The 16,751-nt window shown below is 36.6% G+C and overlaps 1 protein-coding gene across 1 annotated transcript; it reads left to right on the top strand.

Annotated features, from left to right (window-relative positions):
- The first annotated feature begins 1,826 nt into the window (after nucleotides 1-1,826).
- desi1a (desumoylating isopeptidase 1a) lies at nucleotides 1,827-15,127 on the top strand. The gene is made up of 6 exons (XM_022682942.2): nucleotides 1,827-2,116; nucleotides 7,439-7,460; nucleotides 7,578-7,647; nucleotides 7,795-7,904; nucleotides 9,321-9,443; nucleotides 11,431-15,127. The coding sequence occupies exons 1-6, from the start codon at nucleotides 2,026-2,028 to the stop codon at nucleotides 11,522-11,524; spliced, it is 510 nt and encodes a 169-aa protein (XP_022538663.1). The 5' UTR covers nucleotides 1,827-2,025; the 3' UTR covers nucleotides 11,525-15,127.
- Nucleotides 15,128-16,751: the final 1,624 nt, after the last annotated feature.

Raw genomic sequence — 16,751 nt, 5'->3', positions numbered from 1 at the left:
TAGTGAATTCTCAGTAAATAAATGAGCAAGTATAATATGTTCCCTTTATCTACGATGTTTTAGGTCATAATTTTAGTCATGCTTTTGTTTTGTTACGATTTAAAACGGAAGGGTTTATTTTCATATGCTCAGAGAAACAAACTGTTACACTTTACAATGAAACTTTACTCTGCACTTCACCCAGAACTATAAGTACTTAAGATTACAGTTTAAATACAGTTTTAGTACCAAGTAAGGAGAAACAAGCAGTACACAATATATATGCTATATATTATACAGTTTGTGTGCACTGTACAGTATGCAATATGTCAAAATGTAAACACTGTGCAATAGCATCTAAAACAGACTTTAATACATTTATGCGTATACGTGTATCATACGTATAATCTATGAAAACAATATAAGTAATGCAGTAATTGCAGGTAGATATAGAAAATTCCAGTATATTGTGCAAAAGGTGCAACGTGTGCAATTATTATTAGTATCAGTAATATGTTCTATTTGTACATAAAAGTCTAAAGGTTCATCTATGCACTTTCCAATTTGTCTTAACAATTAAAAGTCAGATTAAATAAAAGGGCCATTTTTTTACTTTGAGATTTTTCCAGGTATATTATTGCTGAACACAGAAAAACATATCTACAAACCAGCAACATTACAGGAGAGAGATAAAACCATTTTTTTGTCCATTTAAAAAGAGATTTTCAGTTGATTTTGGAGAATTTCTATTGATCCATTCATCAAGAAATTGTGACACAGTATAAGGTACAGTTTGTGTGTTCAAATGATTTAGTAAGTTACATTTCATTGGACAGCTACAATATGTTAAAACAGCACAAACAGTAAGAAAATGTGTGTTTGGTAGAAGTATTTTTTTCTTGAGGTCATGCCACAGCATCTCAACTGAACATCAAGGCTTTTAGAGATACTTTTTTAATTCTTTACAGCTTCATGCGTGTCAACAATTCTTGAACGTGACACTTCTGAGAGCTCTTTTGTGTTAGGCATGATTCAAGCAATGCATCATCAAGCAATGCTTCTTAAGAACAGCAAACTCAAAACTGGGGTGTGTTTTTTATAGGGCAGGGCAGCTTTAACCAACAACTTTAACCAACAACTTGTATTCAATAAAACCATACAAACATATAATTTTTGTGTGCTATTCGTTTAGGCAGACTGTGTGTGTCTATTGTTGTGACTTGGATGAAGATCAAAACACATTTCATTAATTTTATATTAAAGCTATACAGGAACGCATGTGGAATTATTTTGTAGGCAAAAAGTGTTAATCAAAGCAGAATGTTTTATACATTTTTATATTTTTATATTTATCTTTGACTACAGATCTGCACAGTCTTGGTATTTTAATCTCAGTGTCTTAATAAGGGTAGAGTCACCTGGAATAGTTTTCTCAGTGACTGGAAGTGCTAAACAATAGTTGCTGCTTTTCCTTTACGCTTTAAAGCTCCAGCTCATCCCTAATCACCACCTCAGTTCATCAGGTTTAGATCTGGGGACTGGGGAAGACAAACCATTTTTTTAATGTTTAATGTACTTCCATATGTGTCCATAAATTCCATAAATGTTTTTATGTATTTGATATTAATCTACAATGTAGAAAATAAATTAAATAATGAAATAAAGAAATGAGAAAGTATTTACAAACTATTGACTGGCTGTAAATGTATTAATAATGATTAATAGAAGATTATTATCTGAAACATCTATACAGATATATATATATACTGTATAATTTTATATCTTTGCTCTCTCTGGTGGTTATATCAGAGAACTGCAGCCCGACTCCTGAACAGCAGAGTGCGCTGTTAGTCAGACGCTCGGGCTGATGATGACCGTATATGAGTATTTATAAACCATTTGTGTTATTTAGCTCCTAGATATTGACAGCATAGATCAAGAAATAAGAGATTAAGTCAGTTTATTTAATAAGGGGAAGGGCTTGATTTTACTGCGCAGCATCACCACTATCATCATTATTAATAATAATATTATTATAAAATCAGCATGGATTCAAACGGCACAGCTTTTCCAGTCCAGCTCTACATTTATGACCTGTCGAGGGGAATGGCTCGCCAGCTGAGCCCTATAATGTTGGGTAAGTGAAGATAATAATGCAGGTTTATATATGTATATGTAACGTTATACATATTATATAGCTGTGGGCATAACAAAAGGAGCAGAACCCTGCTAGTCTCTGCCTTTATTTCTGAGATGAACAGATTTCTAGTAACGTTAAATATTCGTATTATTAAAGCTTTGAGCTGGATGTTAGAATCTCTGTGTGTTTGTAAAAAATGACTTTAAGGCGTTAGTGTGCGCCCAGCACTGAAAAAAACACTTAAATGTGTGATTTAATTAAGAAATATGCTCGAAAAGAGACGTTGGTCTTCTTATTCACCAGCCTTTTGCTCGAACTCTCCGTTCCACCTTAAATATTGCAGCAGACATGCTCGGCATACGAGACGTTTCTACTGTAATTGCTGGTGCTTTTAAGGTGGAACGGAGAGTTCCAGGCTATTAATGCCTTTTTTTTTTGTAAACTTGACTTAGCACCCTCAAATAACAATTAATGTTCTTACAAATCTCAAAATGAGTTTAATCTCTAAAATGCGTGATTTAATTAAGAAATGTGGTCTAAAAGGGACATTCTGTTTGTGTAAGAGTTTTACCATAAACCTAGCTGTTAAAGGTCTATTTCAGCCCCAGTGGAGAAACACATAAACCTACCCCATCATATTTACAGCAGGTTTCCTAATTTACCAGCCGTATGCGCGAACTAACCGTTCCATCTTAAATAGTGCAGCATATACGCTCAAGCACCTGAGGCGTTTCTACTGTAACTGATGCTCCATTTAAGGTGGAACGGAGAGTTCCAGCCTTAGGCAGACGAATTTGAAGCCAGTCTCTTTTTTTCTATATACATTTTCTCTCATTTGAGAATTATTGCTTTTTTAAATATTTGTTTGCCCAACCTTTTTTATCGTACTTATATATTTTCAGAGCAACAAACACATTAATATTAGATAAAGATAATCTGAGTAAATATGAAATGCAGCTTTTAAATGATAATTAATTTTTTAAGGGACAAAACGTATTCAGTCCCACCTGGCCCTGTGTGAAAGATTATTCAACCCCTAAACATAATAACTTGTGCCACCCTCTTTTTGTAAGATTTTTACCATAAACCTAAATGTTTATTTCTGCCCTAGTAGAGAAACACATAAACCTACTGAATCATATTTGCAGCATTTTTCCTAATTCACCAGCCTTATAATCGAACTAACCGTTCCACCTTAAATAGTGCAGCAGATATGCTCAGGCACCTGAGGCGTTTTTTACTGTAACTGATGTTCAATTTAAGAGTTCCAGCCTAAGGCTGAAGAATTTGAGGCCAACTTTAAAATCTTTTTTTCTATATTCTCTCTCATTTCACTCATTTGAGAAGTAATGCTTATTTTTTCAAAAATATTAGGTTTTCCCCTGCCCCCCTTTTAATTTTTACAAATACAATTTAATATTAGACAAAGGTAACATGAGTAAATATAAAATGCAGTTATTAATTGATAATTAATTTTTTTAAGTGAAAAAATGTATTCAAACCAACCTGGCCCTGTGTAAAAAAGGACTCGACTCCTAAACCTAATAACCTGGTTGTGCCACCCTCTGTTTGTAAGAGTTTTACCATAAACCTAAAGGTCTATTTCAGCCCCAGTGGGTACATATAAACCTACTGATTCATATTTACAGCATGTTTTCTAATTCACCAGCTCGAACTAACCGTTCCACCTTAAATAGTGCAGCAGATATGATATCATACTTAGATATTTTTCAGCGTAACAAACACATTTTAATATTAGACAAAGATAACCTGAGTAAATATAAAATGCAGTTTTTAATTTTTTACGATTTTAGTTTAAGGGAAAATTTTATTTAAACAAACCTGGCCCTGTGTGATGTACTTAAGCCCTAAACCTAATAACTTGGTTGTGCCACCTGTGGTGGCAACAACTGCAATCAAGCTTTTGCAGCATTTTTAAGCATTATTTTTTACATGTTGGTTTGAGTAGCTTTTTTCCCCTTTATAAATAAAATAATCATTTAAAAAAAGCTTTTTGTATTTACTCAGGTTATCTGTGCCTGATTTTATAATGCGTTTGTTAATCGGAAAAACAAAATAAATGTGTAAGGTGGCAAATCACAGCACTGTAATTCAGAGTGTGAGGGAGTGAGAGATTGAGAGTAAGTGAGGGGGTGTAAAATTATCCAGAAGTTTAGACTGAAGCTCTGTTGATAGAAACAGTAGAGTCACTTTTTCCATTTTTTACACAGCTGCTACCATAGCAACATTTCCAGTATTAACAGTGATAGTAATAATATTAGGATGTCTGTTAAAGAGTCTGAGGAATGAAAAGTCCTGAAGTGTCCTGGGCCTTTCAGATAATTCCTCAAAAGTGGAAAAGCCATTCAGAAGCCTCAGAATCCAACAGCATGACCCTGATTTGATCTTCTACAGAGGATAGGCCTGTTACAATATACTGTCCCCAAAAATGATGGCAATAACTGATGTTATTCTCATTTAAGGGCAATTTTAGGTTTTAATGATAGTAAAACAGTATTATAATGGATAGTAAGACAATACACTCTTTTAAAAACACCTGTAAATCAAAAAGAAAATGTGAATATATTTATTTTAAATACATTTATACATAAATAAAACATGCAATACATACATACATAAAATAAAAATTATGTTTCTAATTCAAGGATGGTGGGCTCTCCCTAATAATATAAACATACTGAGATTAGCAAAACGTTATGTAAGAGGTTATGTACATTAGGGCTGTGCCATATTGTATCATACACAATAATATCACCAACATTTCTAAATATCGTGAACGATACCAAACCCTGAAATATGGTGCCATATCACCCACACCTCTAATTATCACTACAGAGTGCTACTTTTAGCTGTTCACACTGTTCTCATTTCCCATTATATATATACTAGAGACAGATTATATCTGAGTATCATTTATTTTACTTTACTCCTGGATATATGGAGATATTTGGGGTTTATTATTAATAGTATCATGACATTCTGGATCATTGACTTCTGTTACAAATCTGATAAAATTATTTTATTTTTTTAATATCTCAGTTGGGAGTGTACCATATCATATCACCAATAATTTTTGTAATTCAGTATTTTGTCATATCGCCAAGAATATCGCTATCGCCATGAAATATCGTGATATTATTTTAGGGCCATATCGCCCACCCCTAATGTACATTTATTGTACCATAAGTCAATTATCGAGACAGACCTAAAAGAGGAAATAAAAACATCAGACACGCACCAGGCAGTATAATAAGAGTTAACTGGTACAGCTGCATGTGAACATGTGAACATAAAACACTGAAGCACTTAAAAAATGTTCTTAAAGCCCAACCACTTAAAGAATGTTCACAAGAAATTTCACAAGCATAGCAGGTTCACCATATTTCTCTTCTCTCTTTTCTCAAACATAATTTAGCATTCAAACATAATATACTGTTTAAAATATTCTAAACATATCTAGAAATCTGTTTACTTCCTCAACATAAAGTAGTCTTATGATTATTGCTCAGCACTGCAGTGACACAGGCATGGTGGTGATGTCCTGACCAGTGCAGTGTGTGTTACAGTAGCTCTGGCGGGAGATGATGCCACACAGATTGGGAGGCAGACTGACCTGCTGAGAGCCTCTGAGGATCAGACACTATTCATATCCAGCTGTTCAACACTAGAACAGTGACCGATAGAATATACAACTGCTAACATCGCTAGTAGTTGCTATGGCAATAATGATTAATAATGGTATTGGTGGAAAAAAAAATACTGTGGGCATTTTGAAACTAATATGTGTGTATTTACATATGAACATATTTGTACGTTTCCTAATATTACAATAATAAACTGTAATTTTTTTTGCAAGTATTGTATTTGCAAACAAAAACGTACCATCCAGATACAGTGATGGTTAAAAGTTTGTGACCCCTTATGAATTTCCTGTATTTCTGCACAAATTAAAATAAATTAAAGCTAAAAAATCCTAAATGTAGACAAGCAGAACCAAATCAGGGAATAAGGGAAATAATCAATTTTTTCATATCTGTGAGTAAGAATTTGCAACCCAGAATAGTGTTCTCCTTTCTCCAAACATAACACTTCTCATTAAACCAAAAATATCCATTTTGGTCTCATCCATCCACAAAGAATTGTTCCAGTAGCCTTCTGGCTTGTCCATGTGATCCTTAGCAAACTGCAGATGGGCAGCAAAGTTCTTTTTAAAGAACAGCAGTTTTCTCCCTGCGGCCCTGCCATGCACACACTGATATTCAGTGTTCTCTTGATGGTGGACTCATGAACATGAACATTACCAGTATCCATGGAAGAAGAGCCTTTAATTTGTTATTATTTGTAAGCTCCCTTGGGTCCCTTTGAGATTTTTGGACTATTAGACACTTTGCTCTCTGTGTGATCTTTATTGGTCAAGCTCTACTTGGTAGAATAATAATATTACTCAGTTTCTTCTGTTTAGAGACAAAGTGTCTGTGGATTGGTGGAGGCTTTAAAATTTGCATCACCTGGACTATTCTAATGATGACTATGAACTATGACTATGCAAGCTCCTAGGGTTCCATATGTTTGCAGGGTTTAACAAAATATTACACTGATATTATTTAAAGTGTTAAAAACATATTTTTTAGATCATCTCGCGATAACCAGTTACAGTAACAGTTATTTTGACCATGGGTGCGCAAAACATTTGCATGCATCTGTATACACCCCTATCAACAGCTTATAAGAAGCAATGCAACCTGAGCTTTGGAAATGAACAAAAAATGTCTATTTACAAATAATTTTTATGTAGTAAAGCAGTATTGGAACAGATCATGTTACTGCACTCTCTACTGCAGAATTTACACACTACCACACAGCTGATTCACACTTTCATTATAATAACTAGAAAAAGACACAGAAACACAAATAACTCTGTTAAAAAGTTAAAGTATAAGTATTTTCTTTTAGAGAGATTAAAGAATAAGGCAGCGAGCATTAAATACTGTTTCCTACACCTTTAAACGACTCTAGGAAACTGGAGAAAACTGGTACAGAAAGAGGTTTGGCTGATCCACATGGCAACTCATTTAACTCAGCTTAACACTGGACTAAGTCTCAGTTTTAGCGGTGAAGAGAGGAATTAGAGGTCTGACAGGTGAAGTGCAGTAATAAAGTCACTCACTTTGTGCATTTAGATGCTCAGCTGTTGTTTTTTGATCATTGTGAGAGTACGAATGGTCTGTGGTCAGTGTAACAGAGGTTACGTGGAGGATGAAGATGATACTAAGAGTGTCCTGCTTTCTGTTTCCACAGGGAAGCAGCTGGATGGAATCTGGTGAGTCTCATCTGCAGAGTGTCTCTTGGCCTAATGAATGCCAATGTTAAGATTATGGTTGTGTAACAGAGTGTTAATAACAGTTAGACTGTTTCTGTGCTGCTGTTGTTTCTGCAGGCACACCTCGATCGTGGTGTATGGAGACGAGTTCTTCTTTGGAGGGGTGGGAATCTCCAGTTGCCCTCCGGTAAACCTCCTCTACTTCACCCTGCAGCCATAAAACCTCAGCATCTGTTAATGCAAGAGGCTGAATGCTAGAAGGTTTTTTAGAGCATTGTACCTGAGTATGGATTTGAAACGGGTTATAAATGAGTGTGTGTGTGTGTTTTTACAGGGTGGAACTATGCTTGGCCCACCAGACACAGTGGTGGAGCTGGGGAACACTGAGGTGACTGAGGAGATCTTTATGGACTACCTGTCATCACTTGGAGAGACCACGTACAGGTGTGTGTGTTTAATTACTTAATAGTATAGTAACTTTGCTGTAGATATAAAATGACATGAACACACACACATTTCCATTCCAAACGCTGTCCTTACATGTTCTATTATTTGTTTGTTTATGTACTTTAAGTAAGAACTGTCAGTGCAGCAGCAGACCACAGATATAGGCCACACCCACAGTGATAATAAATAAAATAAAAACACAGAGTACCGTTTTTTTTTGCACTGTAGAGCACACCGGATTCTAAGGCGCATTATGCGACACTAGTAAGGAACCGGGGTTTCGCCATGTTTTCCTTCTAATTCAGCAAAGATGAAATTATGTAAGGCTAAGCTAAGTTAAGTAAACAAAACTGTAATTCCTAAAAAAAACATTTTCTTTTATTATTCAAACAAGTGCTGGATGTTAATCTACACATATTTATCCCCTGGAAACGTTTTATTGGGGTGCATAAAGAGCTTCGGTTATTTACAGTAAACTGAGATTTGCAGATTTCCACTAAGGCTAGCTGCGGTTAGTGGCAAACGCTCCCTGACGCGCTAGACTGAGGAACCCTGAGTGTTGTGGTAAGCAATGGCGATATTAACTAGCAGTTTGTCCCATGTAGCTTGTTTTAGCATTGTAAACGTGCAGACTACTGTCCAATATAGTCACCTCTGAATGGCGAAAGAGCTAGCGCAAGGCACGGTTAGCAGCTAATGCTAATGCTGCTCTGGCAGTGCTAGTCAGGGTTAGCAGCAGGCTACAGGCAAATAATACTCACCTCTGAACGGTGAAAGAGCTAGTGGTTAGCATGGTTAGTGGCTAATGCTAATGCTGCTCCAGTCTTTAGTCTCTGTGCTGGAGAACTAAACTGAAACTCCTTACCTGACTGGTAAAATTCATACATAAGATGCACTGATGATTTTTGCGAAAATGAAAGAATTTTAAGAGCGCCTTATAATGCGAAAAATAACTCATATAATTAGTTATTCAGAGGGTGTCAAACTAATTTGAAGAAGGGCAAACTTAGCTTGAACAGCAGTGATTTAAGCACAACTCAGAGATCGCCCTAAATCAAGCTAGCTATAGAACGCTATGCAGGTTGCTAAAAAAGGGCCACAAGGCCCTATTAAAGAGTGGATAATCACTAACACCAACCTCATCCCCAACTGTGGGGATTTATACCCCTCTAGCTCAAGCCTGGCATTAGACATGTTTCCTGTAGCTTCCTGTTTATTTTCCTGCTTCAAAGAATAATATTTAATTGGCAATACTTTCTCTCAGGTACTGGACAAACTGTGTGTGTGCATTTGCCCGTTTCTGTCAGTAAGTTGAATGTGCTGATAAACATTTGGATATACTGAAAGTACTGTAATAACTTACTGTACATACTCTCTCTCTCTGTCTCTCTCTGCTGTGTGTTGTCTCTGTAGAGGGGAAAGGTACAGGTTGTTTGAGCACAACTGCAACACCTTCACCAATGAAGTGGCTCAGTTTCTAACAGGCATGAAGATTCCTTCCTACATCACAGACCTGCCGTCTGAGGTTCTCTCAACGTAAGTGTTCCCCTCACAACAAGACAGTGTGCAGAGTTTGTTAGAGGCAGTACTGAATACAAGCAGCAAGCAGAACACAAAGAACAAAATAGCACTAAAAAGCAAAGAATTGTAAAAACGTTGAGTTATGGGTCGTTTCACACAAAATTTTGGACCAGATGGTTTGTTACATTGTATACTGTACATTTAAGGCCAATTTATACTCCTGCACATATATACATGCCAGAGATGTATAGTAGTGAAGCAGAACTTTTTTAAAAGAGCACTTGGACTTTTACTTAAGTCTGGGTTTCTAGTTTTTTATATGTGTCTCTACGTACTATACACCATAGCATGATGTACACCTCCCCAGAAATATAAGCCTTGTGTTCCCTCCCACACTTTCCCTCCTCTCTGATCAAGCTGTAGAACAGTGCAGAGTCTCGGACACATAATGTTGGGCATTCGTTCAGGCTACACCTTGGACAATGCTTTGATTAGATGCAGAGGTATGAACCAGTTTTTAGCCCCATTAGTTTTAAGTGCACTAAATAACTAAATAATTACTACATTCTGTCATCATCATCTACGTGAGTGGAGTCTTTATATACTTCACATTAACTGTTTTGTAGAATGGTGTCAGTTTTTTCAGGTGTTATACTGAATTCAACCTCTGCCAGGGTTTCAGACTCCACTTGGCATGCATGTGCATCACGCAAAAAAATAAAATTGAACAGATTTTTCTTCGATTCATTTTATTTCTGTTTACAGTGGAAATAAGAGTTAATCAACAGTAGGGCTGCAAAGATTAGTCCACGTAATCGTCAGCATTGCCTATAAAAAAATGTTGACGTGGAATTTAATTGTCTCAACGCGTTGTAAATGTGTGATAGCGAGAGAGAGAGAGAGGGCGCATGCGAGAGAAAAAAGGGCGAGCGAGGAAGACACACACACAGAGGCCTGATTGGCCTCTCCTTATGCTTAGTTGGCCAGTGATGTTTTAGTTAGACTGGGATTGCAGCATGAGACAGAGTGGGAGAAAAAGCAGTAGATTGTCATCCAGGACCTGAGAATTCCCTCCTCTTTCTCAGGCTCGAAAAAAGGGTCAGTGATGTAGAGCAACGTTTTTTAATATAACAAATCACACTGTGATCTTTGTGATGGTGTACAAGTTAGAATTTTATAATCATGCAGTGTATGCACAGCCGGCTTTGCATGTTTAAATGAAAAGCTTCGTTCCTCAATCGGTGCACCGTGCACCACGTCGGGGTGTGGACACAGCCGCCAGACAAGATAACAGAACTTTTGAGGGCCAGAAATCACAAGGCACAGCACCTACAACTTGGAATTGTACTTAAAAAGGTCAGTTTAACGCTTACAAAAAATTGGATCAGGACCCTCTACAGTAGGATCTACAAATAAAGGGCATTACATAATAATCGCGACTAATTGACTACTCAAAAAAAAAAAGTCAGATTAGTCGACTACTAAAATAGTCATTATTTGCAGCCCTAACCTACAGATACAGCAGTTTCAGAATCACAAATGTAAATGTTTGTATCTGTTCTGCTGCTTGAAGCACCTGCACAACAGCGTCTCTTTTTTCCTCTGGTTTGTTTAAAGACTGCCTCAGCTTCCAGTAATTGGTCTGAAAATCTGAAGTCTGAAGTGCTTTAACACTCAGCCATGGTTTAGTTGATCTGGATCAAGATCACCTCTTTTGGTTGGACCAAACTTTTGTATTTTGTTCAGCATTGTGGTTCCTGGCCCCTTTCACACCTGTAATTTTAGTTAGGACCCAAACTAAACAATATCAAAGTCCGGACCCAATAAAGCACCCATCACTTCAGAAGCTGTTTATGAGTAACAGTCTTTACAACGCCAAAATATGCAGTTGCTGCAAGTCAGGTTTGTTTGTGAATATTTAATATCCTTATCAATAATAAACTTATTATTTCTTTGTCTTTCTCTCTCTCTCTCTCTCTCTCTTTGTTTTTCTTTTACCCAGCCCATTCGGTCAGGTTTTGAGGCCCATCCTGGACTCCATCCATATTGCGCCCCCTGGTGGAAACGTCATCAACAGCCAAAACAATCACAGCTAGACCTTTTTAACCAGCTTTTTAAACTCCCAACACACACACACACACACACACACCACAGCACACACAACAGACCACAGCAGACAGGCTTCATACACACATGCTGTTCCATGCTACACATGCTGCCAGCTTGTGGGTCGACTTAACCAGCTGTTCTGAGATCAGTTCTCGTCCAGTCTTTCTCAGGCTGCAGTTTAACTACCAGGCTGATCTTGAAACTTGGCTACTTTTAAAGCCACAATCAGGGATTTCACAACAGCAGAGTGCTATCCTCAGCAACTCAGAGTTTTCTGGAACACTGAGAGACACAACGGGAAGAGTGCTATGAATGTACAGCCAGAGTAAACGTAGTATATTGTGCAAAGGATAAAATATATTTATTTTGCTTAGTTTGTAAATAGGGCAATTATAATTATTAATTTAAAAAAAATATTATTTACATTAAAACATTATTTTAGATTGATATATTGAGATATTGATTGAAAATAAGCTTATAAATGGTCTAAACGTACTAAAATGTGGACAGAAATGATCATCGATCCCTGGTTTTGGCTTTAAAGGTGCTGCAGTGAAAGATAAGTAATGGTGCTTTTTGCCTCTGAAGACTTTTATTGGTGTTTTGTAAGTTAAATTACTTGCGAGTGAAAGTTCAGTCACTCTCTTTTAGTGAGGTTGTGCCATTTGTGGAATGAAAGCAGCCACTTCTGTCATAATTAGATCAGAACAACAATTTATTACCATCATGTGCTACTGAGAGGTTTTAGCTGATGACAGGTATTCAATATGTGCAATCAATCTTGGATCAAACTGGTTTAGTAGAAATTTATTAATTAAGTATTAATAACCATTTAAACTTGTTTTTTTAAATGTCAGACTTCATAAATGTTGCCTCTGAACTATGAACCCTTTTAAGTTTGTAGTTCTGTTCATATTTCTATTGCTTTATGGCTGCTGTACTGTATGGTATGGTGTTTTCGGTCCTGGACTCATCTTGCCCTGCAGATTTACTGCTTTCACTGCTACTAAATAACTAGGATTTACCTAATCAGCTCATTAACGAACCCTTTCAGAGTGTTTTACCAGGCCTAAGCTCTAAGCCCATCATCTCATATAATGTTTTTCATAATGTGGAATTTACAGTGATTTAGAGCCACATCTGGTGAGATCAGTTAAGCATTTGTCGACTGTTTTTGGTTTTAGTACTACTGGCCTGGCTACTAATAATGAAGATCGTTCATGCATAGAATCCTCTAAAAGAGTCTGCAGCGAGAGAGCTGAGCCAGATCATCAGATCATCTGACTCACTGAAAATGACTAATAACTGTGTGGCTCCACCCAACCTGACATGAGGTGTTAAGAACATTTTTCAGTGCTTTCCTGCAGCCCCACGCCTGTGATGGTGACTTCAGCACAACAAACACAAAAGGAAAATATTTAAATTTAAAGGAAAACGTCCCTTATATGAAACCTTTAAACAGAAATGGACATTATGCTGCAGATTCCCAGACCAGGATTGAGTCTATTTGAATCATTTTTAAATATTGTGGAATGAAGGGGTTGTCTCATGTTGTAGTTAAAGAACAAATTTGTTTGTGAAATGAATTGTGGGTTGTAGTGAGACATGATAACGAGTATAATGTTTTTTCAAATAGCCCACCTTTGTTCTTCCCCAGCATTCCCAAAAACAGCACTTGTAGCCGATACTCCCAATAGGCTTAAAATGCTAGCGATAAGGACACAGTGTTACCTATGCAAAGAAATTACTATTGTTACACCATTAACTCAAAGCAGCTCCACACTTTAATGGTGGAATTCTAAGGCATTCCTGACTTTTAAAACAAAACACTGAGAACTTTAAAAGTGCACAGGTAGTTTATTTAAAAAACACTGTTTTTACAGACAGTACCTTGAGCTATTTTATCTGGGTGCCGCCATCTTGAAATTAAGTCTCGATATGTCAACTGACCAACACAAATGTATTGGCAGGATAGGGGAATTGATTGCAAAATCAATTCTGTAGAAATGCATAAATTCTGTTGCTGAAAACACATGTTTACTGTCTACTTAAGGATGAAAAGAACTATGATACAAAGTATATAAACTTATAAACTCAGCTCAAAAGGTTTTACTACTCAGTGACTCGTCTGTCAACTTAGTTTCTAGATGGCGGCGCCTGGTGAAATACTTGAAGATACTGTGTGCATAAACATTGTCTTTTTTAATAAACTACCCGTGGACTTTCAGAATTCTTTGTTTTATATGCCAGAGCCCACAGAATTCTACCAATGAAGTGTGGAGCTACTTTTAGCTTGTTAATAAAGTAAAATTGCCATTTCCATGCATGGACAGTGCTATGCCCCTATCGAAGCATTGTAAGCCTGTTGGGCGCGTCAGCTAAAAACGCTGTATTTCAAAATGCTGGGGGTGAACGGAGGTGGGCTATTTGTCTGAAGTTCATACTTGGTATCATGTTTCACTACACCTTCAGTTAATTACACACAGGATTTATCCTTTAAGTCAGTCAGTGATAGTGTGCATGTAAGAGAATGAACAAGATATTCTACTGTCTTCATTCAGTTTCCTGGATTAAGATCTTTGGCTGTTGTGTGCATGAGTGTGAGACCATGAATTACCTGACAGATCCCACCAGAGCAGAAGACTAATGTATATCTGTGCCTTCATTCTGACAGTTTTGGCACATACATTATTTTTAATAAATCATGTATTTCATGCTTTAAGTGAAGCTGTACTCAAGCTTAATCATTAATCAAAAATCTTTTATATTATTTGAGTTATACATATGTACGTCACTCACATAGACAAAGCTAAAGATATTTACAGCCTGCAACAAAGTTTATATTTCTGTTTAAACTCACCCTTTCTCAAATACAACATTAAAGTGATATTAGATTATTGTAGTTTGACAGAATGGTGAGTATCTGAGACATCATTTTAGAAATACATTACCAGTCAAAAGTTTTAATACACCCCATTAAAATCTTATTTATATGTTTTTAGTTCATCTGTTTTCTTTAAATGTCCTGGCAGTTTAATTTTGTACCATTTCTGGTTATTAACTGGACCTGAAGAGCTGAAATAGCAAAAATAAAGGGAAAAAACTGGGGTTTTAAAACTTTTGAACGGTAGTGAATATTTTAAGAAATAAATAGTAAAATCCACACCTTGTGTATATGACAGCTTAAGCAATTTAAGTCGATTCAGCTATAACATTCTGTAAATGTGGATTTTGGGGGAGGTCCATAAACTTAAAGAACTTGCTATAGAAGGTTACAGCTCATCCCTCTTTATCCATCAAAGGACACATTGTCACTTTATTATAACTATTATTGTATTTATTGTTATAGTTATATATTATTATTATCATTATATGTCATTTCCATTCCTATTTAAGTGTTGTATTGATTTTGTTTTTGTTTGATTGGTTTATGTTTAGGTTTATGATTAAATTATATGATAAATGTTGCCATATATACTTATAAATTTTCATCGTGTGGGTCCTGAATATTGACAGTGTATCTGCTTGGAATTCAAATTCTGAATATCATGTTAATCCTGTTTCATCTCAATAAAAATGAGGTCTGGTCATATGTGCATTTACTTGATTTTCTTCATGTGTATAAACTGAATTTTAAGGGTGAGAGAGCAAACAATGTGGGACTAATACTGTTCACTGTCATGTGGGCGTTCTCAGATCTGTTGTCAGGAAAATGTACCATATACAGAAATACAGTCTACATACTACTGTCTTAATGACTGAATATTATATAATATAAAGGTAGATTTCTGGCCTATTGCTATCTTGGCAACAGAAGACACAAGTGTGTCACTTTCTGTTTAGAAACCTGTCTGCAATCAACCATCAGATGTTCAATCGCCAAACGAACGTGCTTATTTTTTCTGTTTTTCCGGTTATTTTGAGAGGGTACTGACTGCAGCCTGCAGGAAGGCGGAGTTGGACGTCCAGTGCGTGCAGCTCCGCCCACTTTGTTAGCGTCATGCCAATCCAGTCCCGGCCACTTTGTCAACATCATGTCTTAGCTGCCCCTCTGAACGGAAGTAAACAATGTACAGGGCAGTTGGAGGAATTAAAATATAATGTCCCGCGTCGTCTGGCTTAAATACTGTGTTACACTACAAGCTTGCGAGACTGACGAGGTGTGGCGTGGACAAAGTGGGTGGGACTGGATGTGCTGGACGTCCAACTCCGCCTTCCCGCTTCTTCTGCTGGCGTTGTTAAGGAACGCCTGCTCATCTTCCTGTAATTGGTCCAAAAGTTCGAACCATCCAGAAAAGCGCTTTCACACTGCAGGTGAACCGGACCATAGTTCAGAAGATTCGGACCGAGACCACCTCTCCTTTGGTCCGGACCGTGTTTCACGGCCCCTTTTACACCTGCTACTTTGGTTCGGACCAAACTGAAAAGTCTGAAAGTCCGGACCAAACGAAGCAGGTGTGAAAGCACTCTTAGACTTCTCTGGGGCCCTAAAAATTTTTTTGGAAGGGCCCTGAGAACTAAGACGCTAAATTGAGAGCTAAAATGCGACAATTTGTGATGTGACAATGTTTTTAAACATAGAGGAATATTTACACTATTATCTGGTTTAAAGATATATGCTATGTGTCTATAACTTGGCCAATATGCACAGCTAATGAAAATTCACTTTGAATCACTTCGATCTTCAATATTAACTACTTTTTTCTATCCAGTTTAGATGCAAATAAACTATGCTACAACTATAGTTATATGATCATTGCCTTGATTTAAAATAATATAGGAGTGTAATCACCCATCACAACCATATACTGTCTCTAGACTGCTCCTCAGAAAGCTACTGCTTTAATCTACCAGAGTTTTATTTAGTGTTCAAAACTCACTTTAATATGAACACATTTAACCTTTAACGTTTAATGAAGATGTAGAATTCTAAGCATTTTCATTCAGGCACCTGTAATTTATTAAAAATGTCAAATAAGCTGGTGCTAGTGTGATTGTTTAATGTCAACATTTAAGGTGGAACTGAAAAACTCAACTTAGCACTTGGAATGTAACTTTGAGAAAGGAAAGTTTTGCTTTATCTTCTGATTGATATGGGACCCTGACTTTTTTTCTAGACTTTCATAATGAGGGGCCTTTATCAATTTGTGGGCCCCTACACTTAATGCAAAATGAGCATATAAGGAGAGGGGCCACGTTTATTTACATTGTTTT

The sequence above is a fragment of the Astyanax mexicanus genome, unplaced genomic scaffold (genome assembly GCF_023375975.1).
Source record: "Astyanax mexicanus isolate ESR-SI-001 unplaced genomic scaffold, AstMex3_surface scaffold_38, whole genome shotgun sequence".
NCBI classification, from domain to species: domain Eukaryota; kingdom Metazoa; phylum Chordata; class Actinopteri; order Characiformes; family Acestrorhamphidae; genus Astyanax; species Astyanax mexicanus.
The sequence above is the reverse complement of the archived record's forward strand: the minus strand, read 5'-3'. Positions and strand labels throughout refer to the sequence as shown.